At 47.3% G+C, this 25362-nt stretch overlaps 1 protein-coding gene across 4 annotated transcripts in view; it reads left to right on the top strand.

The window, feature by feature from the left end:
- CALN1 (calneuron 1) overlaps positions 1 to 25362 on the top strand; it is a 536504-nt gene that overhangs the window by 122037 nt on the left and 389105 nt on the right. For all 4 annotated transcript variants that reach the window (XM_086692032.1, XM_086692031.1, XM_086692033.1 and 1 more), the window contains one exon: positions 19909 to 20033. In XM_086692032.1, the coding sequence (XP_086548158.1) occupies positions 19909 to 20033 (125 nt within the window). The remainder of the gene's footprint in view (positions 1 to 19908; positions 20034 to 25362) is intronic.

Here is a 25362-nt window from a genome sequence, read left to right as displayed (position 1 = left end):
GTGTTTCACCCCAGGAGTCGAGGCCTTATCTCCTCTCTATCTTGGCGGTTCTCAACAAAACAAGTTGTTTCATCTTCACTCACTCACGCGTGCATTCAACAAACATTTTTTTAAGTAGGCGTCACGCCTAGCGCAGAGCCCAACGTGGGGCTTGAACTCACGACCCTGATGAGATCAAGACCTGAGCTAAGGTCAAGAGTTGGACGCTTAACTGACTGAGCCACCCAGGGGCCCCTCAGCAAACATTTTTGAGTGCTCCTTATGTGCCTGACAGAGGCTTTGATCCTGGGAGAAGTTTGTGTCCAAGGAGCTCACAGTCTGTTTGTACTTTGTAGACTTTTGTTGTTGATTTTTCTAAAATTTGTTTGTGTCCCTTGCGCGTAGAAAAGCTTCTCCTTCTTTTAGCAGATTCCTCTCCATCACGGTGTCTTTGTGAAGGTTAGATGCTGACCAGGAGGACAGCCTGTGTGCTTATTTTTGGTCTCTGCCTTTTGTTTCTCCTGTCAACTGGGACCCTCTCCTTGCCAGCCGATGTCCCCGAGGTGACTGCCGCGTTGCATTCAGTCTTCCGCCTGGCTGTTGGGATGACCTTGTGTCCTGTTTGTGACATTCCCAAGGCTGTGGACTGTCTGGGGCGCGGCATTCTGCAGGGCACCCGTGTCTGGCCTGCAGGTAAGAAGTCTGTGCCCTGTGTCACCCTCTGCCACGCCACCTGGACGAAACAAGGCTGCTTGCTCCTGGGAGTCACTCTTCTCTGCCTGAGTTGCGCATAATTCTCAGGTGCACGGCCCAGATATTACCTGACCTCTGGGACTCCTATCCTGATAGTTTGTGACTTCTGGAGGACACGTTCTGTGACTTCTGCTATAACACCATCCTGGATTCTAGCGTAGAGATGCTTTAAGTCCCTCCCACCAAACAACCAACCGGCTGAACTGACCTTCCCTGTGGCTAGATTGGTTGCAGCCTTCCCCTGGGTGCCCTCAGATTTATGGAAAAATGAGAAGAAATCTCAAAATATAATGAAGTCCTTGTCCCCAGCACTATGTCTTATTTCCAAATATTCCTATGCTGTCACCTCCTAAACAATAGGTGAATTTCAAACTGCTTTCCATCTGAATGATGGATTGAATGAATCTAATTTACATGCTTTTCATTTTATGTAAATTGGCCCAAATGAGGCTAAATCTCCAGGGGTGCAGTACCTTTTTCCAGGAATCTCTTACAGCCTCTTCCAGGCAATATAGTGCTAATTCAAGTTTAAACAAGTAACACAAAGGAACAGACTTTTAGACGCCTGGCTTGAGTTTGTCCACCTTCAGCCATATTTGCTCTGAATCTGGCTCGTGCTATAGACCGGATCAGGTCCCTTCGAGAATTCAAGCGTTGAAGCCCTAACCCCCACTGTGTTGCTCTCTGGAGGTGGGGCCTTTGGAAGATAATCAGGTTCAGTTGAGATCGTGGCGTGGAGGCTTCATCATGGGATTAGTGCCCTTATGAGAAAAGACACAAGAGAGTTTCCTTGCTCTCTCTCTCTTCCCATCGCGTGAGGACACGGTAAGCAAGCAGCCCTGTACCAACCAGGAAGAGAGCGCCCACCAGAGGCTAGCCGTGCCGACACTCTTATCTTGGACGTCTAGTTTCTTTCTTCTTTTTTAAATATAATTTATTGTCAAGTTGCCTAACATACAGTGTATACGGTGTGCTCTTGGTTTTGGGGTAGATTCCCGTGATCTGTCACTTACATACAACACCCGGTGCTCATCCCAGCAAGTGCCCTCCTCAATGCCCATCACCCATTTTCCCCTCCCCCCCACCCCCCGCCCCACACGCTCCTGCCCATCAACCCTCAGTTTGTTCTCTGTATTTAAGAGTCTCTTATGGTTTGCCTCCCTCCCTCTTTGTAACTCTTCTTTTTCCCCTTCCCCTCCCCCATGGTCTTCTGTTAAGTTTCTCAAGTTTGGACTTCTACTCTCTATGACTGTAAGAAAATAAATTTCTGTTGTTGAAGCCATCCAGTCAATGATAGTTTGTTATGGCCGCCTGGGCAGACTAAGACAGCTGGTGAAGAATTCTGGAGAACTCTGCACGGTCAAGGTTGGGCACGGTGTGCGGCTCTTTCCCCCAGACCCCACAGTCTCTCGCTTCCCACTGTCTTTGCGAGAGGGTTCCTGACTCAGCCAGCAAGACTCCCCACCTTTGTCTGGATGCTTGAGCAGCCAGAAATTTCCAGAAGAGTTAGCAGGAAAACCTTGTATGAGGATCCATAAAAATTTATTAAAATTAAATCCTTTCACATTCAACTTATTAATTAAAAAAGGTTATAATAGCCTGAAGGAGGAGCCTTAAAAAGCAGCTGAACTTTTTGTCTGATTGCTTTCAGAAAGAACAACTCAAAACCATCTGCCAAAAGCCTCTCTTTTGGCTTCGGCATTCCTGTGACGCTGATCTAAATAAAATTCCTTCCAGCAGGTGTGCTCGTCTGATTACCTGCGGGCCCTCGATCCTTGGAAAATCTCGGGGAGGCGGTTCCACTGTAAATCAGATCTGGTAGAAGAGATGCACATCTGGTCCACACTGCTGGGTGTAAGTAACCCTTAATGCTCGCCCGCCCAGGCTCCGTCTTCCGGGGCCTGTGGTTGCAGACGCAGTGTGTACTCACGTGTGACGGCTGTGGGTCTCTTAAGCCCTGGCCTGGAAGCAGCCTTCTTTCTGCCTTAAGGCTCCCTGGGGTCCTGCCCTCACGTGCAGGAAATTCCAGGCAGGCTCTTCAGTTTCTGAAACCCTGTTGGTTTCTTCCCAGCTATAAACATGAAATAGATCCATGGTACCGAGCATGGAAAGTTCAGACAAATAAGAATACAGTTACATCCATCGCTCAGCAATAACTAGTATTTACATTTTGTTCTATCTCCTTCCAATAACTTTTTTCTGCGAATATACCTGTGAGCACACGTATGTGGGCATCCCTGTGAATGCATGTGACTATGCGTGTGAATATAGATGGGACCAGGTAATTATATTTATATAGTTGTGGTTATGCTTCCCATATAATTTTATGGGCTGACCTCATAAAAGTAATACAGGGATCAGATAATAAAAAACAATATAAGTGGGTACAAATAAAAAGTAAGAGTCCCTGTCAGTCAAAGCCTTCACGACAGAGGCAACTGCTTTTAGCCATTTGTCATTGTTGGCACCCTCCGTGGGTGAAATCACTCCAGATGAAGTGCTCCTGCGTTTTTGGTTCCCTGTTTTAAGCAGAACCTCCCCATGGGGTGCCTGAGTGTTCCAGTTGGTTAAACATCCGACTTCGGCTCAGGTCGTGATCTTGCGGTTCGGGAGTTCGAGCCCCGCGTCGGGCTCTGTGCTGACAGCTCAGAGCCTGGAGCCTGCTTCCGATTCTGTGTCTCCTTCTCTCTCTGTCCCTCCCCTGCTCACACTCTGTCTCTTTCTCTCAAGAAAATAAACAGTAGATAAATATTAAGTAGAACCTCCCCATCCTCTGTAATGAAGGACAAGGGGAGCCCGCTGCCCCACAGCCCTCCCTGTCCTTACCTTCCTGTCTCTGCTGGCCACGTTTTTATTTTTAAATCTTTGAATTGAGGGGCTTCCTTGCGTTAGCTCATACACTTAACTCTTTCCTTATTAACTTTAATCAGTACCTTTGGACCTCCCACTGGGAGACATGAGGGACTTCGCACCCCACGTTCCTTTCTCCTTGTTTTCGACCAGTTGTATCACTAGACCATCATGGGGTCAAACACGTACACTCGTGCTCTATCTGGAGTTGAAATTTCCATGATTTGTCTATTGCTTTCAGATTCGAAAAGAACGTAGTGTTTATAATATTATGATGAATATTATTATTATAAATATTCTGTGCAGAAACAACTATTGTGTCCTCAGTCTTGTGCCACTTGTAGAAGAAAGATGAAAAAGCCCTCACCTTGGAGGAAGGGAGAGGACAGCCCTCTCTACTTGCGTCTGACGTTCGATATCGCCGTGTGACTGCGGAGATGACCCAGCTGCAGCACGTCGTTGGCTCCTGCGGGTTCCTCTTGTCCCTGCCCTGGTCTGATTTGCTCCCGCGGTGGCCTTCTGGGAGCGCACCTTCTGGTTAGATTCCATCCACGGGCTGGATCCCATTCTCCCATTTCTTGGATTCCTTGTATGTTTTGCCGACACAGTTGATTGAGTGACTCTGTTAGGAAGTGTGTATGAATTGGACACTTTCTAAGTGCCTGCCCTGATTGGATTTGGACTGGGTATAAAGTAATTTTTCCTATGAGACTTAAGCAGTCCGTTCTGTTATCTAGTGTCCGAGGACGCTGATACGTGTCTACTGCCGGTGTGATCATCATTCATCAGGAAGCTGTCTGTCCTTTGCTCTAGAAGCTTTAGAGTCCTTTCTCTATCCCCGTGCTCTGTAACCTTATGAGGTTTGGGGCTGTTTATAAGTCTTGAGCTACTTGATGGGCCTTTTCTCCAGAGCTTCATATCATCAGATATTTTTCTTCTATTATTTCCTTTCCTTCAAGTTCTCTGTTCTGTCATCCTGAAATGCTTATGACGTGGATGTGGCCCTTCTGCATTAATCCTGGGTATTAGTGAACAATTTTTATTTTTCTATATTGTGTGGTGTGCATAAATTTCCCCTCTAGTTGTACTGATTTTTTTTTTTTTTTCCAATCCGAATTTTAACTTTCCCAAGCTCTTGATTTCACTGCTCACTTTTCTAAGCAGCCTGTCAGGTCTCCCTGAAGCGTTATGTTAAAATTCTTCCAAGGTGCCTTCTCTTTCCAGAATCCTCCTTCTTATTTCTGGGGTCACCTTTGCTGTCCTCTTGGGGATGCTGAGTGTCTTCAAGGGTCCAGCAGTCCTGGTTTGGCATTGGCATTTCTGAGCTTTCTGAATGAAAAGTGCCAGCACGTGGGGTGCCTGGGCGGCTCAGTCGGTTAAGTGTCTGACTTTGGCTCAGGTCATGATCTCACGGTTCGGGGGTTCGAGCCCCGCGTCGGGCTCTGTGCTGACAGCTTGGAGCCTGGAATCTGCTTCGGATTCTGTGTTTCCCTCTGTCTCTCTCTCTGCCCGTCCCCACTGCTCACACTCTGTCTCTTCCTCTCAAAAATAAATAAACATTAAAAAAAAAAAAAAGAAAGCAAGTGCCAGTACAAGTCAGGCTTACTGTCCATGACGCAGGCCGGCAAGGGTCCAGGACCCCTAGGGGGCCGGGCCCCTCGGGACCAGCGCAGAGCGCGTTTGGCTTCACCCAGGATAGAAATCAGACAAGGAGGAAGTGAGAGCAGAGTCTACTGAATGGAGCAAATGACACAGGTATTAGCAGAGGGAGTGTTTGGGAGGCTCAGAAAAAGAGAAGTGAGTCTCCCCGTCTCTTGGAGTTGGGGTTTTATATTGGAAAGGGGTCGAGGATATGTGTTCCTTCAGGAATCCTGGGTAGGGTCCGATCAAAGGCGACTGTCAGCTGAGTAACAGGTGTTATTCCATAAACCCCCAAAGTCAGGGGCATTGACGCCAGTGGCGACTGAGGTTTGTTCGAGGCTAATGTCTTGTTGCTGGGGATCTGGTTCTTCTTGGATATTATCAGGTGTGTGGGGGCCGAGGATGAAACTCAGAGAATGAGTAACTTGTTGGCTTCCCCCTTTGGGCGGGAACATAGCTTCTTTGGTTTACTCAAGGGCAAGGTGACATACAGAACGTGAGTACACGGGGCCTCATGGAGAAATGGGAGAGCTGGAGCCTTTCTAAAATCGAGTCCCTTCAGGGTTCCTGTGTCATCAACACCAGCATCTGCCCCTGAACGTGAGGAATGACCGCAGACCTTTAGAGGGGTGGGGCATGGATTCCATTTCTGGCCGGGAAAGGGGGAACAGGCCGCCCCCAAGCAAATGCCAGAGGAAGAGGGCCTCACCCTGGGGTACCCACCCAACCCTCAGGAAGTTCACTCCAGTAAGAGGACCTTTTCCTTGGGGTGGGAGACCCGCTCATCTGTTCCAAGTAAAGGGCTTTCATCGGTCACCCCCAATTCCACCCTGTGGACTTGGTACCTGCTCTAGCTCTTAGTACCTGCCAACTCGGGGTGCTCGTGCTGTCCCACAGTGCATCTCTCTACCTCAGCCTTCCCCTTGTCATGTGTTCAGCCGGGACTTGCTCTGCTCAACCTTGTCCATCAAGATGAGCAAAATCAGGGGCCCCTGGGTGGCGCAGTCGGTTGAGCGTCCGACTTCAGCCAGGTCACGATCTCGCGGTCCGTGAGTTCGAGCCCCGCGTCAGGCTCTGGGCTGATGGCTCAGAGCCTGGAGCCTGTTTCTGATTCTGTGTGTCTCCCTCTCTCTCTGCCCCTCCCCCGTTCATGCTCTGTCTCTCTCTGTCCCAAAAATAAATAAATGTTGAAAAAAAAAAATTAAAAAAAAAAAAGATGAGCAAAATCATTCTGCCCGTTGTTTTGAACCAGTGATGGTGGTCCCCTTCTTCCGGATTCTGTGCTTTTATGAACGTATTCCAGTTTGTTCTTCGATACCATGGTTTTAGTGGGATTTGAGGAGAGAGAAGTCTGTTCTGTTTTTATGTTTGAGATGTTTTTAGAGTTAGCAGTATGTTATAAAGATTTCCGATGTCATTAAAATTTTTAGCAAACATCACTGATAACGCAGCCTACTCTGATTAATGTGCATTGCTTATTGATTTCTATATTTTAAGATTTTTTTCTTATTTTTCTTCCTTTACTTTCTTTGTCCTTCCATTCAAAATTAAAAAAAAAAAGTTTATTTATTTATTTTGAGAGAGACAGCACGATCAGGGGACAGGAGGGAGAGAGGGAGAGTGAATCCCAAGCAGGTTTCACATGGAGCCTGATGCGAGGCTCGATCCCATAGACTGTGAGATCACGACCTGAGCCGAAATCAAGAGTCAGACACTTAAGTGAGCCACCCAGGCACCCATTTGTTTCCATTTTAAATACAACGCAGTACTTTTTTTGGCGCACAATTTTTTGAACACATTTCAGCATAGATTTCAGACAATAGAGTTACTGGGTCAAAGGCTGAGAACCAGTGTTTGGACTCTTCATACATAATTGCCAAATTGTTTTCTCTAAGCTGTTGTTTCAGTGGCCACAAAGTCCCCTGCCCATTATATTTTCCCCAGGATGCTAAAAACAAACAAACAAAAATATGTAAACAAAACCGTCCCATGCTGAAAAAACAGCATAAAAAAATTTTATTTCTTTGGTGGCTTATGAGATCAACTATTACTTCCATATATCTTATTAGTTGTTTGTCTTTCCAGTTTTGTGAATTGTGTGTTCATGTTCTTTTTGTGTTCCCTGTTTGCCTCTTACTTTTAGTGATACTGTTTATAATGCTCCAAAGTTTATATTTTTATTTTTATTTTTTATTTATTTATTTTTTTTTTGGGACAGAGAGAGACAGAGCATGAATGGGGGAGGGACAGAGAGAGAGGGAGACACAGAATCGGAAACAGGCTCCAGGCTCTGAGCCATCAGCCCAGAGCCCGACGCGGGGCTCGAACTCACGGACCGCGAGATCGTGACCTGGCTGAAGTCGGACGCTCAACCGACTGCGCCACCCAGGCGCCCCTCCAAAGTTTATATTTTTATACCGGCAAGGCTCTCAGCCTCTTCCTTTGTGATTTCTGTGGTTCCCTTTTAACTTTGAATGTCCTTTGACTATGAAAGAGGGGTTAGATATTTACATATAATTCACTCCAGGTTTCGATCGTTTGATTTCTTGGTCTTCTCCTTTTAAACAGTCTCTTCATTTCGTTCGTGTCTTACGGCATTAAGTAGAATTTCTAGGATCGTGTTACTTAATAGAAGAGGGGACGGGCAAGTTGTCTTCTCCCTCATTTTAATGGCAGTACCTCTGCAGTGATTTTCAAAATGGGATGTGTTTGGTGTCCCTTTGGATGTAGGAGGAGAAGAGAAGGAGAAAGAAATTACGTTTCACTAATGTCTACTGTGGAGAGACACCGACCCTCAGTTGCTCATCTGCCTGCTGGTCTGATGTGATGGGGGTGATGTGTTCAGGACAGGTGGGCTCATGGGGGCACTGACCTTACTTCCAGTGACTTCCTCATGCCCTTGTTTCCAGTGACTTGTGACACACGTGCCTGGTGTGGGGGATTCACAGATTATACTCATTAATTTTAATTAGACGAGCATTCCAAAAAGGGGCAGGATATGTGCCAAGAAGCTCCAGCTTTGGGATCATGCATATCACACAGGCCCAAGTGGACCTCAAGACACCGGCTGAGATGGCATTTCCTGTGCTCCCCCAAAGACACCTTCATCAGCGCTTTATGAATGAAAACACTGACGAGCCAATCAGATCAGACAGAAGTTGGCTGAAACCATTGGAAAATGCGAAAAGACTATTTAAAATGTTGATCTGTGTTCACTCTCATGAATAATGAAACCTGGCCTGTATCTTTGAAATGGGATGGAAAATGACTACAGATGGCTTTTGCGTCACAGTCAAGTGTGGGGCTTAGTTCAGGGCAAAGTTCTTAAAAGAGTTGTCAAACACAGAGGGTCACACACTTTCTGCCACCAACAGGGGAGTGATCCACATTTGCTGATCTTTTCTGAGATGGCGGATGCTGTTGGCCACACACACTTAAAGATGACACTTCAACAAAGGTTTGAGGAAATGACTTCTTTTAGAGGAAACTCATGCTATGGAAAGAGCATTTTGAAAATCATGTTTTTGGAAATGTTTCAACCATGATGTGATTCTGTTGCAAAAAAAAAAAAAAAAAGAAAAGATGTGAGCATGCTATCTATAAACTCAAATCTGCGAAGCTAAAAAATCTGGAAACAGAACTTTGTCAACCGCTTAAGAAATCTTCCAAATGAAGAGATCAAGTGTTTTTTAGACCCATTTGTTAAAAATACAAAAATGCGATTGCTTTCAGTTTGCAAAATCATCCATTGACATTAGGGAAGAAGAAACTTTACCAGCCAAATATCAGCAGAAATCTTGGTATGCCTGTAGGGTGTAGAGTGAATATTGTGATTTAGTAAATACTGCCAATGACATTTTTCTTCAGTTTGGATCTGTGTCTCTTTCTGAGGTGTATTTTTGGTTACGGCAGATGTTAAAATCTAGTATGGAAATACACCCAACCTAAAAGCAGATCTTTAAATCACTGCATCTAACAAAGTGTTATGGCAAGTACTTCAATAAGCATGAATGATATCAAATCACATTACTTTCCCCAAAAAGTCTAATTTCTGTGTTTGGAGAGAAAAAAATCATTCACTTAATTAAGCAGGGTTTTAAATTTATTAGTCTAGAGTTAGTTGCACATAGACTTCTCATATTTCAGAATGTTTTCTATGTGTGCTTTCTCTATTTGTTTTAATAGACTTGTCAGAGTTTCGTCTAGTTTATTGCTTCTGTTTCAATAGCCAGCTCTTTTATCTGTTTTCTAATTCATCTCTTTCATTATTCCTGTTTCCTTAATTTATTTTGTTGTTAGTTTTCTAAGAAGTCAGCATTTAAGACTTATGTCGTGTTTGTTTTTTCTCTTTAGGATAATGAAAGCAAATACCTAACATTTTATTTGAATGTTACTTTGCTGTATATCTCGAGTTATTTCCATTTTTGGTTTTTGAAGATAAACCTGTAATTTTAACTTAATAACTTGAATCTAGGAAGTATCGGAGAGCGTATATTAACAAATTCAATTTTATTTTTTATTTTTTATTTAAAAAAAATTTTTTTTTCAACGTTTATTTTTGGGACAGAGAGAGACAGAGCATGAACGGGGGAGGGGCAGAGAGAGAGGGAGACACAGAATCGGAAACAGGCTCCAGGCTCTGAGCCATCAGCCCAGAGCCCGACGCGGGGCTCGAACTCACGGACCGCGAGATTGTGACCTGGCTGAAGTCAGACGCTTAACCGACTGCGCCACCCAGGCGCCCCAACAAATTCAATTTTAATGAATAAGTTCAAGGGATCGAATATCCAACGTGGTGATTACAGTGAATCATATTGCATTGGGTACTCGAAAGCTGCTAAGAGAGTAGATCTGAACTGTTCTCAACAGAAAAAAGACATGGTAATTATGTGACACAATGGAGGTGTTAGCTAACACTAGGGTGATAATTGTTTTGCAGTATTTAAGTGCATCGAATTGACTCATTGTACACCTTAAGCTTACACAGTGTGATAGGTCGGGTATATCTCAAGAAAGCTGGACAAAATGTCATTGCAGCTATTCAAATATTGACTTTTATTATTGTTTATTTTTTTAAGTTTATTTATGTATTTAGAGAGAAAGAGAGCGAGCGAGCACGTGAGCAGGGGACGGGCGGAGACAGAATCCCAGGCAGGCTCTGTGCTCTCAGTGCAGAGCCCAACGTAGGGCTCCATCTCACGAACCGAACCACAAGATCATGACCTGAGCCGAAATCAAGAGCCGGATGTTTAACAACTGAACCCAGGCGCCCCAGCCCATGTTTTTAAATCCTTTTGTTGAACTACCTGACAGGGCTCTGTTTTCCTGACTATACTTTGCCTGGTAAAACAACTTAACAGAAGAGAAAGAGACGGAAACTCAGAGCCCAGAGAAGAGCAGAGGACTAGATGTTGCTGCAGAGCAGGAAAACCCAAAAAGGCTCTGGAAGTTTGAGTTTTAGGTCCATGCTGGGGTAAAAAGTGTGGTCTTGGAGCCACAACAGGCAGGGGTGGGAACTGAGACCACGGTCTGGCTGTCCCTCCTTTAAGTGGAGACGAGACTCAGTCTGCCCACTGCTCGGCAAAGTGGCAGAGATGTTTATTTCTGCCCAGACAAAGGCTCTAAAGGCTCCAGTGGTAAATCAGACCTCAAACCTGGCGTTCAGGGAAGCGCAGTCCAAATTGGAATGCGCGTGGGTGCAGGCATTCCAAGCCAAGGATGAAGGTACAAACTGGTCCTGAGCTCGGGAGGCCCTGTGCCCCGTGGCACCTGTGCCACGGACTCGGCTTTCCCAGCGCATGGGGCTCCCAAGGCAAGAGCTGCGCCCGCTGAGCTTGCCACAGGAGTTCCTGCCACGGAAAGCGGTAGTCCACGCCTGCCACAGTTCACCGCCAGGCAACGTCCAGGAAGCACAAAGAGGAGAATTAGTGCCTTAAGAAATTGAGACAACAGACATTCTGAAAGAGAATGTGAACAAGTAGGAACCTAAAACGTAAAAGACTAGAAATTGTAACCAAAGATTCAGACCCAGTGCACAATGAGAGGAGGATTGGTAAGAGAAACCAAGTTAAATGGCCAGGAATGGAAAAGATGGTCTTTTCGATGCAAGTCAGTGGACAGGTTAAGCCACGGATTAAGTTACAATTGAAAACAAGAAACTGGGGAATTTAATTTTGAGGAAATTGCTTATGAGATACACAGATAAAAGTAATGAAAACTAAAAAGAAGAATTCGGGGCACCTGGGTGGCCCAGTCGGTTAAGCGTCTGACTCTGGGGTTCAGCTCAGGTCATGATCTCATGATTTGTGGGTTCCAGACCTGCATCGGGTTCTGCACTCACAGCATGAAGCCTGCTTGGGATTCTCTCTCTCTCTTTCTCTCTCTGCCCCGCCCCCCTCAAAATATATGAGTAAACTTTAAAAAAAAATTAAAAAAATAATTTAAGGAATGTGAAAGATACAATAATTTAACAGTTAAGATTTAGTTCAGCTCAAGTCATGATCCCAGGGTCATGAGATGGAGCCCCATGTTGGGCTCCACACTGGGTGTGGAGCCTGCTTAAGATTGTCTCTCTCTCCCTGTGTCCCTTCCTTGCTCGTGCACATGCTCTTGTGTGCTCTCTCTCTCTCTCTCAAAATAAATAAATAAATAAATAAATAGGAATTGAACTCAGAGGGAAGTGTGCCTCGCAAGAAGCAACAATGAGTTGAGTAACTGGTGAACTTGTGCAAGAGTCTAGAAAAGCTCTGGTTGTAAACAGAACAACAACAACGACGACGGATAATGGGAGGGCTTGAAAGGAAGGTTGACCTGAAACATCGGACAACAATAACACGGAAGAACAAGGCAATCCAAAAATGAGAAACAACCCAATACATAAATATGAGAAGCTAATTGACAGAAGAGGAACCCAGAATGGCCAAAAGTCATAGAAGAAGATGCCTAAACTAGCAATCAGGGATATTCAGTTAAGAAAAATGTAACAGTCTGCTAATACCAAATGTTGGCAAGGCTGTGGGGCAAATAAACATGCTCTTAGACTAACCACCCATCTTTCAAAGGAATCCACAGTGTGGGCTATACTCCACAGTGTGGGCTATACTTAGGCAGCCACTTGCTTCTAATGAATTGAATAGAGTGAAAGCGACGGCATGTGATTTCTAAGACCAAGTCATAAAAGCTCCCTTCTATCTCTTGGATCCCGTCTCTGGGGGAAGCCAGCTGCCTTTTCATAAGAACACTTGAGCAGCCCTACGGTGGTGCCCGCAAGGAAGTGAGACCTTTTGTGAATAGCTGTATGAGTACGCCATCTTGGAAGTGGATCCTCCAGATCCAGTCACGCCTTCTGAGGGTGGTTGCCCTGGTCAATGTCTTGACTGCAGACACCTCATGAGATCTACTGAGCCAGGACGACCCAGCGAGGCAACTTTTGATTCCTGAACCACAGAACCTGTGAGATAATATTTGTTGTTCTAAGTCACTCACTTCAAGGGCAATTTGTTACGTTCGCAATAGAAAACTAACTCAGCCACTTTGGAGAGCAGTTTGGTAAAGCCTGTGTGATATTTTATGTAGGTCTCTGGGCGGAAGAAATGTTGGCAAATAATATACAAAGAGATACACACGAGGATATTCCCCGTAGCATACTTTGACATCAGTTACATAGTGAATAAACAAATTGCAACATATTTATACAGTGGAAAACTATGGAGCAGTTAAAAATAAATTAGGTGTATATACATGGATTTGGACAAATCCCTAAAATTTAATGTAGAGTGAAATGGGCACGTTGTAAAAGCATATGTGTGGTGTGGTATTATTTATGTAAATGTAGAGATATATACAGCAATACTATAATATATTCTATACAGTTACTAGCAAATGTAGGGGAATTTAAAACATGGATGGGAAGGATGCATTTCACAGTGGAGGGGAGGAGGTGGAGGAATGGGAGAGGTGGGCAGGGCATCAACATAATCTTATTATTACTGTCAAAAAAAAATCTTTGCCAAGTAAGGTAAAATACCAGCCTCTATTCAATCTGAGTGGTGGGTCCGTGCACGCATGATGTTATTTGCTCGATTTTCTATTTGCTTGAAATACTCTTTATTGCCATTAATGGAGATTTTCCTTCTGCTACTATTTTGGGTTCTTTGCTTTGCAAGGCCTGCCCCTTCTCCAGACCAGCTTACCTCTCAGTATATTGTTCTGCTTTTTGACCTGATATCGCCTCACCTACTCAGATGTTTTCTTATGAATTTGCATTCTCATTTCATAGGCACCCTGCTCTCTTTCTTGTTTGTAAGGACATAACCAGAAACCGTAAAATTGTCCTCTTTCTTGGATCCTATCACTGTCGACAGTATGTTCTTTGCTTTACATCTTCTTAAAAGTGCTTCCTCCTGTAATGATGCAGACTTTTCTTATGCAGACCCCCACGTTGGTGTTTTCTGCTTACTCATTCCTGTCTGATTTGAGCTCGATCCCAACTCTGTTTGCCAATTGGCATGCCCCTGCAGATCTTCACAAGGGAACACAATTGTTTTCTAAGTGCTTAGTCAAATGCCCGGTGTCTGGCTGGCATTCATGTGGCGCATCTTTGCTGGAGGAAGATCGGATCTTCTCGTCTCCCCGTTACTGAACTCCTGGGCTGTGAGGAGAAGACGTACATTTCTGGGGTGTTTCAGATCTTCTGCATTTCTTCCTAAATCAAAAGTAAGACATGAAAAGCCATAATCCACCTAGGTCTTTGCTCCTAGGGTCCTTCTCACGGACACCTGTGCCTGCAGCGAATTTCACATCTCCACGTGCAGGGCCTGTGCCCCCGACCCTCCCATTTCTAGCCACGTGGCCTACCGGGAGGTGTGATCCTTGAGTAGCTGGAGGTAAGGGGGTTGCGGCTTCCCAGTGGTGCCGAGGACAGCGGGGATTTGACCCAGGTTGCTTAAAAAAAATTTTTTTTTAATGTTTATTTATTTTTGAGAGAGAGAGAGACAGAGTGTGAGCAGGGGAGGGGCAGAGAGAGAGGGAGACACAGAATCGGAAGCAGGCTCCAGGCTCCGAGCTGTCAGCGCAGAGCCCGACGCGGGGCTCGAACTCACAGACTGTGAGGTCATGACCTGAGCTGAAGTCGGCCGCTTAACCGACTGAGCCACCCAGGCGCCCCGACCCAGGTTGCTTTTAAAAAGCAATTCCCACGTAGTCTGGAAGGGAGATAGCCTGATGTCACGGTTGGCCATTCCTGAGCCCCTGAAATAGGAGAGAGTTTGGGTAGCCCCTTGTATGCCCCTTGTATGTTGGGCATTTGACTAAGCGCTTCTAAAACAAATCGTGTTCCCTCTTCAAGATCTGCAAGGGCATGTCTCCTGGCTGCACAGGCCGCTCTGGGAAGTCCGCAGTCGATTCCGTGCTCACCCCAGGCACCTGCGGAGAGCGCAAGCTTCAGCTGAGGTCTTGTCCCTCCTTTCCAGAGTCCGTCGAAGACTTTAAAAATTCTTAAATCCTTTGAAAAAGTTTCAGAGACAAGGTAAAATGCCTTTCTCTAGATTTCTCACCCCCTCCCCATCTCTGAGGTCCATTACCAGAACCTATACGACCGAAATAAAGAGCAGTGCTTTTCAAACTATTCGTGGGGAAGGATTAGTTCGAACATGAAGTCACCTGGTCCCCTCCTCAGATGTGGGGACAATGCTATAAATTGCTGTAAAAATTTCTATGCTGTCTTTCAATTCTTGTCCTTATCTCGGTGCGGACCAGCAGTAAGCCGTGTTCAACTGGCAGTGGTCCACAGGCCACACTTTGAGGAGCCCTGCAGAATTACATTTTGGTGCAGTATTTGTCCCGAATAATAATATCAGCCCACAGCAGCGTGCCTGAGTCTTTGGGAAGGTGTATTAGTCTTGGTTCTCCAGAGAAACGTAACCGGTAGGGATGCCTAGCGAGATTTATTATAAGGAATTGGCGCACCCGGTGATGGAGGCCGAGAGGCTCTATGAAAGGCGGTTGGCAAGCTGGGGACCCAGGAGAGCCAATGGTGTAAACGCCAGTCTGGGTCGGAGTCTGAAGCGGGGAGAAGATGGTGTCCCAGCTTAGCAGTTAGGCAGAGAGAACGCATTCTCCTTTCCTCTGCTTTTTTGTTCTCTTCAGGCCTCCGGCAGGTTGGATGTGCCCCGCCCCCCACCTTGGGGAGGGCAATTCCCATCCCCCCACCCCCCACCCCCCGAGCCTACTGACTGAAACGTTCATTTCATTCAGAAACACTCTTACAGACACACCCAGAATAATGTTCAGTCCAGTTGGCACATAAAATTAACCATCCTCGACGGGCATCATCTCAAGTCGATGTGAGTGGGTCTCTTCTGCTTATTACTCTGCCAGGAAACATGCCAGTTCCTTGCCCCTAAAAACAGAAGTCGCTCCTTCCTTCCTCTCTCCCTCTCTCCCTCCTTCCGTCCACCTCCCTTCCTCCCTCCTCCCTTCCTTCCACCCTCTCTTCATTCCTCTCTTTCTCTCTCTCTCTCCCCTTCCTTCCTTCCTTCCTTCCTTCCTTCCTTCCTTCCTTCCTTCCTTCCTTCCTTCCTTCCTTCCTTATTTTTAATCTTATTTCTAGTATAGTGAACACATAGTGTTATGTTAGTTTCAGGTTTGCAACATAGTGATTCAACAATTCTACACATTACTCAGTGCTCATCAGGATAAGTGTGCCTTTGCTCCCTTTCATCGGTTTCACCCTTCCCCCTATACCCACCCCCTTTTTAGCCTCCTGATACCTTGCCCTCGAGGTGACAATAAAACCAACCTCCCCGGTGCCCAGGAAGCAGACTCATCTTCAGTTCTGGTGCTTTCCATTCGAATAGCTCCTCGCTCCTGATACAGTTGGCTGCTTGCTGAGAGCACGTGGCATTGGGACACCCCCCTGCCCCCACCCCCCGCCCCGTGCTCTGCTGTTCACACACCAGATCCCTCAGCACCCGGGTGCACATTGCCATTCAACTTCTCTCTGAAGCTCGCCCTCTGCCGGGTCCTTACTGATCCCCTCTTAATAACCCAGCGTGTTTTATTTTCAACCTACTGAATCCGTGGTCTCTTTGCCCCGCGTCCTGCTTCATACAATCTTCAGCAGATAATCAGTGGTATTGTTGGGAGTATGTCTAGTATTAAACCCAGTGCTTTCTGGAATTTATCTTTTTTCACATTTACAAAAATACTGTTCGGTGTATATCAAAACCCCATTTTTGCATAGGAGGAGAGTGCTGCTAACAGAGGTTAGCAACTTACCTCCGTGGCCCATAAGGGTAAGAGCTACAGTTTCAGTCCCAACCCTGGATTTGACCAGAAAGTTCTGACTCCTTACCATGAAACTGCACTGCCTTACAGAAAATACAAAAAAAAAAAAAAAAAAAAAAAAAAAAAATTGTCCATATGACATACCGTCAAATTAATATCTCTCGATGAATAAAATTGCCACTGAAAAAATATTTCTTGGAAAGAAGGATCCATCTTCAAGTTCCGGTGCAGGATCGTGTTTGTCTCTGCTGATGAACTTGTGTGTATTTCCCTTCCTTGGCCAAAGGGACCATCTGAAAGCTTGGGTTTCCCCAGGTGGCGTGGAGTGAAATTTAGTTTTTAATTGCAGCGGCTGTTTTTAGCTTCCTTGGGATTGTATTTATTCCTCCCTTTCTTGAACACGACTCCATTTGTCCACGCGCAGGGTCCACTTACATGTTTCCTTCCCCCACGCTACGTGGAGCGGTTGGGGGCGCAGGCTGGGCGCCCTGATTGTGAGCCTACTTTTGCAAGCTGCTTTTTCCAGAAGCAAATCATGTTGGTCTGTCAAATGGGACTCACTGGTGGCCAGTTTTCTCTGCAAAGTGCTCCACATATATTCTGTGACTGAACCTGGGGAGGGGCTTGGATTACATCCGACCGAGTATAACCTTGTCACTGTGGCTGGAGGCATTTGTGTGGTGCCCCCAGAGCCTCAGACAGACAGGCTCATAATGGGCAGATGTTTATAAAACGCGGACAACCTAGAATGATGGGCGGTGAAAGGGGAAGGGGATGTTTTCTGCGCATGTGCTGAGCTTGGCGGCCGGGGTGGGGGGACTCTCCCCGGGTGGTGAAATTCGTGTCTTCCCATGTTTGTACGACTTAGAAATTAAGATAACCGCTGATAAAGCCGACTGGGTCCTGTGGCCAGTGGTGGGAGGGAAGCTGAAGCCAGTGTTGGGAACTAAGCACAGCCCATGGCCCTGTCCCCAAATTAGGATCGGCCCTGGCAAAAGGGACATCTGATTCTCACTTGTCAGTGTGTTTGGTCTGAAAATCTTCGCTCGGTGAAAAGAGGAGATGGTAATTGAAGTGTTTGTCCAAGAGAAAGCTTCTTGTATTGAACTTCTTTTAATGTTTATTTTTGAGAGAGAGGTGGAGGCGAGGGGCAGAAAGAGAGGGAGACACAGAATCCGAAGCAGGTTCCGGGCTCTGAGCTGTCAGCACAGAGCCCGACGTGGGGCTCAAACCCACGAGCTGCGAGATGATGACCTGAGCCAAAGTGGGACGCTCAACCCACTGAGCCACCCAGGCACCCCAAAAGATTCTTGTTTTTTATGTGTGAGGATAGATTCAGCTGCGAGGCGTAAGTCTGACTTCTAATTAGCTGAGAACGTTCCCCTTGTAATTGGCCAGTGTAGACGTGCTTTGTAACGAGCATCCTGCCGTTCGTGATTGGCTGGCGGATGTAGGTTTTGTGAGCCGGGGAGGGGTGAGTGTGGTTTTGGAGCCTGATGGCCGGCTCTTGCCTCAGCCGTGTGTCTGTTTTACTTTTTGGGGACCCAGAACATTTGTGAGAGATGTCCCGTCTGTTACGATGAGTGAAAAGTACCTTTGAGAGAAATCGAGAAATCAGGAAGTGTGGCCTATTTTTCAGGAAGATAATTAATTCGTTTTTAGACATCTTGAGTTTGAAATGAGAGTTTGACATCCGGTGGAAATGTCTGGTGCTTAGCTGACGCGCTTAGTGGAAATAGCACTAAGAAGGCCTGTGTTCTAGAACTGATTCTTCTGCTAACCGGCTCTGTGTTCCGGGTCAAGCCCCGTAGCTTTTAGGTGTCTCGTTGGTTAGTTTGTAAGTTAGCGGCTCTCAGCCCAAACAGGGACCTGCCAGTGTGTGCTCTGGCCTGGAGAGAGGGTGGGGTGTGGGTCCTGCAGGACTTGTCACTTGTCACCGGGTGTCCCTGGTGCCTGCCGGCTCCAACCTCCCACGGTTAGGACAGTTCTTGTCACGAGTGTGGGTTTGAGGGACAGCAAGGCTGGATGTCCCGAGCGGTCATCCTCAGAGACCGGGGGGGGGGGGGTGTCTTCCTGTAAGTTATAGCTTTTACCTCATCAGTGCCTGGAGGGCCCTTGGGGCTGCTCCCTCGTATCATACAGGTGCAAACCGTAGTAAGAAATAAGACTTCACAAGTGGCTTCTCTGGAGAGTGAGGGATGTGTGGGGAGAGAGCTCAGGAGTTATCTCTCTCCCACAGAACCCTGGCAGAGAGGCCCTCACCGCTGCTTGAATGCCCCCAGGGGTGGGGAGATCACCCCCTCCAGTGCTGCCCAGTTCACCTTCCCGGAGCCCTGTTAAGAGGTGTTCTTTACTCACAGCCTGTAATGGACTCCCCGCACTTCCTACCTGTTCCCTAATTCCACTCAAAGGGGGATCAGTCCTCTTAGCCCCCTTTCCAGATAGGGGAGCACAACATGTGTCCCAACACGCTCCGCGGCTCCCTCGCCGTAACAGAGAGTCGTGTTCTCTGTGCTGTGGAGAAGCCCACCTTTCTAGCTGCCTTGTCTTTCTCTTTTGCACTTGCTCTGTCTCCCTACGCTGCCTCTTTCCTCCCTCTTCCCCTAGCCTGTGTCGCACTGGTGGGACCTCTTAAGCCCCAGGGCTGTCTTCTGGGCAGAGGAGCTTTGCTGGTCTAAGGGATGCAGTAATTCCCTGTAAGATTCTGGAAGCAGCTTTGTTCTGGGACACTGAGTGCCACGCGCCTTTCTGGCAGGGCGGGTGGCCTGAGCGGCGTCCCAGAGGGCTGCGCTCGTGAGCGGCTTTGACCAGCAGGTGTCTGCACCCAAGCCTGGCACGGGGGCCGCCTCTCCCAGGTGCAGAAGGTTGTCTGTATTTACTTAGGGCCTGCCGTTTCCCACCCGATTCGGGTGCTGTGTGAGTGGCTCATCTGCTTTACCTGGGAGAAGTCAAACCCTTGGATCTCCCACACGGTCACAGCTCAGACGCCCAGTCCCCGGGGAGCCCAGCATTTCTGAGATGTGCGTTCCTTAAGGAGGACCAAAAAAGTTTATCGGGCCAAGTGTAGGAGCAGGGAGGCTTCTTCTTTGCCCGGAGAGGACGAGGATGTGATGATGACATGATGTCCCATGGCGTGCAAGGACCACATGGTTCCAACTCACGAGTAAATCGGGACAGTGAAGTAGCACGTAAAGCAAAGAAAGCGCTAGAACTCGGGGTCCCTGGGGAGTTGTTCAGGCCACGGGGACCCTGGGATTTTCTGACTTTCCCTCTAGAAATGTGATGGTTCTTTTAAAAGTGACAACCGGCCATCTGAAAACCAAGGTGGTCCTTTCAGGAAGGAAAGAAGGAACGGACGGTGACCTCTTTCTCTCCCCACTCCCGCTTCTCTGTGAACAGGGAGAAGATGCCTTTCCACCACGTGACCGCTGGCTTGTTGTACAAGGGGAATTACCTCAACCGATCTCTGTCCGCGGGCAGCGACAGCGAGCAGCTTGCTAATATCTCCGTGGAGGAGCTGGACGGTAAGGAGCCCGCCCTGTCTGGGAGGTCAGCCACCCACGGGAGGCATCTGAGGCGATTGTGCGTCTACGGTGAAAGTGCCAGACTCTGGCCACCCGTTGTGGCCAAGTCTAACGGTGGTGCGAACGGGAGCGGGCTCAGAGATAAATTCTGCATAAATGACATCTTTGTGCGGGACAGACCTCGTTATTTGGTTTCTTTGTACACGGACTTGGGGGGACAGCCTTCCGCTCCCAAAATACATTTTCCAGTTTACGGAATCTTGATCACCAGTGGCGTCGTCATTTTTCCATATTGTCATTTACGCAGGGCCCAGCTGTAGGGGAGGTTTTAAGCCCTGCTAATGGCTGTCTCTTGACTTGGGGCCATGGTGCTTTGAATCCTGCCCAGATCAGAATCCTCTGGAAGCCTAGACATGGTGGGAATGGACAGCAATTATTTTAATTGCCTCTGTTCCTTTGTTACACGGTGTAGTCCTGGGTGTTCAGGGCAGGGATAGGGATGGGAACACCGTGACTAAATTCATCCTGGGACCGTGCCCTGTCGTCTCCTCATTGGTAACCCCCTGATTAAACAGCAAAATTACAAAGAGGAAGAAGGACTTAATTTCTTCGAGAATCGAAAATGAGGTGGAATCAGCCAGATGTTCAGCTAGGTGTTACATCCGCAGAGGCCGAGCCAGAATCCGCTCTCCCCGACGTTTTGGGATGCCGTGTTCCTTGTGAACACCATTTTAAAGCATGGAGTTGAAATTTGCTTTCTAAAGAGACGTCAGAGTTACCCCGATGGCCCACCTATTTGCTTTTAAGTGACATGGTCTGACCAGCGTGCTGTCTCCGTGCAAGAGGGGCGCCTCACGGACGTTACTCGCAAGAGGAAGGCGGGGAAATCCAGCTCTGGGCCAGCGAAGCCCAGCTTGCTGCAGACTGGGCAGGAGTGGAGGAAGGCGGAGGGACAGGGCCGTCTGATAGCCTTTCCTGCTCTTGTCCATTTTGATTGCTTGCTCATCTAAAAGACTGGCTTATTTATATAAGTAAACCGTAAGGCAGCAGAGGCTGGTGGGTAGGGTTCCCGGTGGGGGCATGTGACAGGAAGCCGGAGTGACAGGAAGCAGAGCCAGGCTCGCCCCCGTCTGGACAGAGGCTGGTGGCAGGAGAGGAGAGCAGGACCCTCGGGGGATCTCCTCGGCTTCAGTTGGCCAGAGGACATTCGGACGCAGAAGCAGGCAGTAGAGGCCTGACTGCCTCCAAAGCCAGGTGACCATACAGAAGGCCAAAGCTCAGCTAGTATGTTGAGCGGGACCCAGGCTTCCCCGGACCCCCGGGGAGTCCGCTTAGGGAAGTGGTACATTGATTTGGGGGTGTGTTTGCGTTTCTGTTTAGTTGAGTAGGTCCCTGGGCTCAGTCATCAGCAGGAGGGGCTGGAAGGCTCCGTGAGTAGAGGCCATGAGATCCGGGCAGGAAGTCCCTGTGTTTAAAGGTGACTCTTAAAGAGGTCGAGATGACTAACCAAAGGGAGTTTGGAAATCACCTGTGGCTCTTACAGATCCTGGCTTTCCCTTGCCTTTTCCCTTCCCTCCCAGCGTTGCTCTGAATAATCAAGAGATGATTTCTCCTTAGAGCATCGGCTTTTTTCTCTGTTAAATCTGGGCCACTGCCAGGGCGCACAGCTTTTCAAGAGGACTGCGGGCTGGATTTTGCCGTCCCCCCCACGCCCCCCCCACCCCCAGGGTGGCCAGTGGAATCGCTCTCCGTATACCTGGGCAAGTGGCCTAGCTCAGGAGCGTGTTTCACTCAGCCCCAGGCAGCTGAGCAGGGCTGAAAGGTGCCTTCTCAGCAGGCACGAATAGCAGGGAGAGATTCTAACAGCCCTCAAGCCTACATGGGCAGGCTTAGCAGTGGGGGCCCCGCGGAGTCCCTAATGAAGTCCAGCCAGACTTTATAGCCTGAGGCCTGAGGCCAGCTGCTGAAGACACTCTGTTGTCCTTCAGGAGGGTAATCCAGCTCTCAGCTTGGAGAAGGGCCATTTATTTTCTGATGGAAGATTCCTTCTACTTATTTACTTTTGGCCAAGGTGAACCCTGAGTTATGACTGCTCATGCTTTATTACGAGCATCTTGGGGCTCCGCGCAGGGCTGTGCAGATGTGCACTGAGGGTAGAGCCAGCAGGCAGGGTCTGAAAACCAAGCGCAGGTTGGTTCTCGGGGAAGACACCTTTCCGAGGCTTTGTCTGTTTGCTGTTCTCTGAGCCCTAAAGACCTGTTTCCTGTTGCTCTGGGCCACTCATTTATCCTCAGAGGAAACATGGCATTGCACAGGGAGTTGATGTGTTGGACACTGAGGGGAATCAAAGCTTCCTTTGTGATCCATTAGTTGGGCACTGCCTTCCCTCACTGTGCCCCCTTCCTTACCCCGTGGAGGCTGCAATCCCCCGCTTACGAATCGCCGAGGGTTCCCCTACCTCCCCTAAATAAAAAAAAAATATTTATTTATTTATTTTGAGAGAGAGAGAGAGAGAGAGAGAGAGAGAGTGCACACGCATGAGTGGGGCAGGGGCAGAGAGGGAGGAAGAGAGTGAGAGAGAGAGAGCACGAGCGGGAGAGGTACAGAGATGGAGAGAGAGAATTCCAAGCAGGCTCTGTGCTATCAGCTCAGAGCCCCACATGGGGCTCAATTTCATGAACTGCAAGATCGTGACCTGAGCCGGGATCAGGAACCTGACGCTTAACCAACGAAGCCACCCAGGTGCCCCTATGAGCGATACCTTGCACTTTCAGAGTGTATCATGTAAACGTTTATTAGGTTTACCAATTCTAATTTTGTGAAAACCATTTTCTTAATCCTACTGACTGACTAATCTTACGATGCTGCTGTCTTAATCTTTAAATTTACCTCTGTCTGAATTCATACGTTTTCATTCATACATGGCATGAGTATCCATTGTATGTCAGTATACTTCAATTTCTGTATCCATTTCATTCAGGATGGATATTTGGGTTTCCCATTTGAGGCTGTTAGGATGTAATCTGGCCACTGTGAAATGTCTGAGTGCGGGTATTTCGTGCCTTTCGTTCTAATGCTACATTTTCATTCTTTGTTTTCCACATCATACATCTCTACTCACATCATTTTATGTAGTCTGCATTCCTTCTCGAGTTTGTCTTCTACATCATTGACTTACTTGTCTATAGTCATTAAGAAAATTTTTTTATTACTGCGTTTAGAGCATATCTTCAGTTTTCTGGAAGTTTCAGTTTCCTTGAAGCTTAATTTTACTTCAGTAGTCCTCCTTCCTTTTTCTTTTTCTTTTTCTTTTAGAGAGAGAAAGAGGGTGTGTGAGTGGAGGAGAAGGGCAGAGGGAGAGGGAGAGAGAGAATCTCAAGCAGGCTCCACGTCCAGCATGGGGCCCGACCTGGGGCTCGATCCCACGACCCCGGGGCCATGACTTGAGCCAAAATCAAGAATCAAATACTCAACTGACTAAGCCACCCAGGTGCCTGCCTCCTTCCTTTAAAAAACAAAAAACAAAAACAAAAAACAAAAAACACCCAACTTTGGTTAAAATAGAATACAGGGAAGTATTAATGCACAATTCAGTTATTATTGAACATGAACATTCATTCAACAACTACTGAGGCTAAGGAATGTAGTATTGTTAGCACCTTAAAGTATCCCCGGGGCCCTTTCCAATGCCTCTTCCTCAAAGACAACCACCAGCCTATTTCCTCTCAGCGTTTCATGGTGTTTGCATTTCCCTTCATCTCAGTGGGGCCAATGCCATGTCTGTTCTTTTGTTCCCAGCCTCTTTTCCTCAACATATTTGCGAGACTCAGCCATGTTTTTGAGGATAGCTGAAGTTGATTCATTTTCACTAATCTATAGTATCCCATCATCTATAAATATGCCACAATTATTTATATGTTCTATTCTCAATGGGTATTTGGGTTGCTGCCAGCTTCAGCTATTAGGGTATAATCGGACCATCCCCCTTTTTTGTTGCTGCAGTAGTCTTAGGATGTGCTTTCCTCATGCCTCTGACTTCTTGCCTTCCTGGGGCCTTATTTGTTTATTCTCTCTCAACTCTCTGTCTTATGAGAACAATGTGGACACAGTTTGTGAAAATCTCTTCTGTGTCTTGCCATGATGTTTACAGAGACACATATATATACAAGCCTTTCCTCCACGTCTTCCAACTGATGCTACCTTTACTTCCCGTTAGAAGATGTTTTTCTAGGGTCCCTTTTGCTTTTTTCTGTTCTACTTTGTGACTCCATAAAGTCCTTTGCGGGCCCAGAATCTGTGAGCCAACAGGGTTTGTAAAGAAACTTTAGTTTCTTTGTTTTGTCTTCACTTTATCTTGGACCTGGGATAATTTTCCCCTTGTCAGCCCCAGCTGGAGAGTCCAGTTTGTAGAAGCCACTCATCTAGTCCATGGCTTTTTTTTTTTTTTAATGTTTATTTATTTTTTTGAGAGAGAGAGAGAGAGAGAGAGAGAGAGACAGTGTAAGCAGGGGAGGGGCAGAGAGAGAGACAGAGACAGAATCCAAAGCAGGCTCCAGGCTCTGAGCTGTCAACACAGAGCCCGATGTGGGGCTCGAACTCACAAACCACAAGATCATGACCTGAACCGAAGTCAGACACTTAACTGACTGAGCCACCTAGGCACCCCAAGTCCATGGCTTCTGAGTGGAGGTGGGACCTTTGGTTTTTGTTTCTTTTTTAATGTTTTATGTATTTTTGAGAGAGAGTGCAAGCTGGGGCAGGGCAGAGAGAGAGGGACAGAGGGTCTGAAGCAGGCTCTGCGCTGACAGCAGTAAGCCTGATGTGGGGCTTGAGCTCACGAACCGCACGACCGTGACCTGGGCTGAAGTTGGACGCTCAACCGACTGAGACGCCCAGGTACTCCTGGAGGTGGGATCTTGTTTGCCGCTACTCCTGGGTTTGCTTCCTGTGCCACAGAATTATGTAACTCCTTTGTTTCTCCCTTGTCTTGTTCCTCTTCCTATTCCCAAACTAGTATCCAGCACTCAGTGATCCCAGGTTCACTTCTCATCTTCCTCCCAAATAATGCAGGATGGGACATAGCAACCCATAGCTCTTGCTGCTCCTGGAGAGTAGGGTTTCCTGATGAGCTTACAAAAAGGGGTGCTGCTGGGCTGGGTTTGGATTGGGTTGGGGAATAGGTCACCATGGAAAACAGTTGTTATGAACTAGGGAGTGACTGCTTCCTTTGCTGGGCAGGTAGCCTGTGGGTCGCTGTTTGCAGGGGCAAACAATGGCGGTGAGTCAATGTCCTCCTGCCGTAAGTACCTCTGTAGTTCCCAGGGTGGGT

The sequence above is a fragment of the Puma concolor genome, chromosome E3, assembly GCF_028749965.1.
Source record: "Puma concolor isolate L17-30 chromosome E3, mPumCon1.1.hap2, whole genome shotgun sequence".
Classification (NCBI taxonomy): Eukaryota; Metazoa; Chordata; class Mammalia; order Carnivora; family Felidae; genus Puma; species Puma concolor.
The sequence above is the reverse complement of the archived record's forward strand: the minus strand, read 5'-3'. Positions and strand labels throughout refer to the sequence as shown.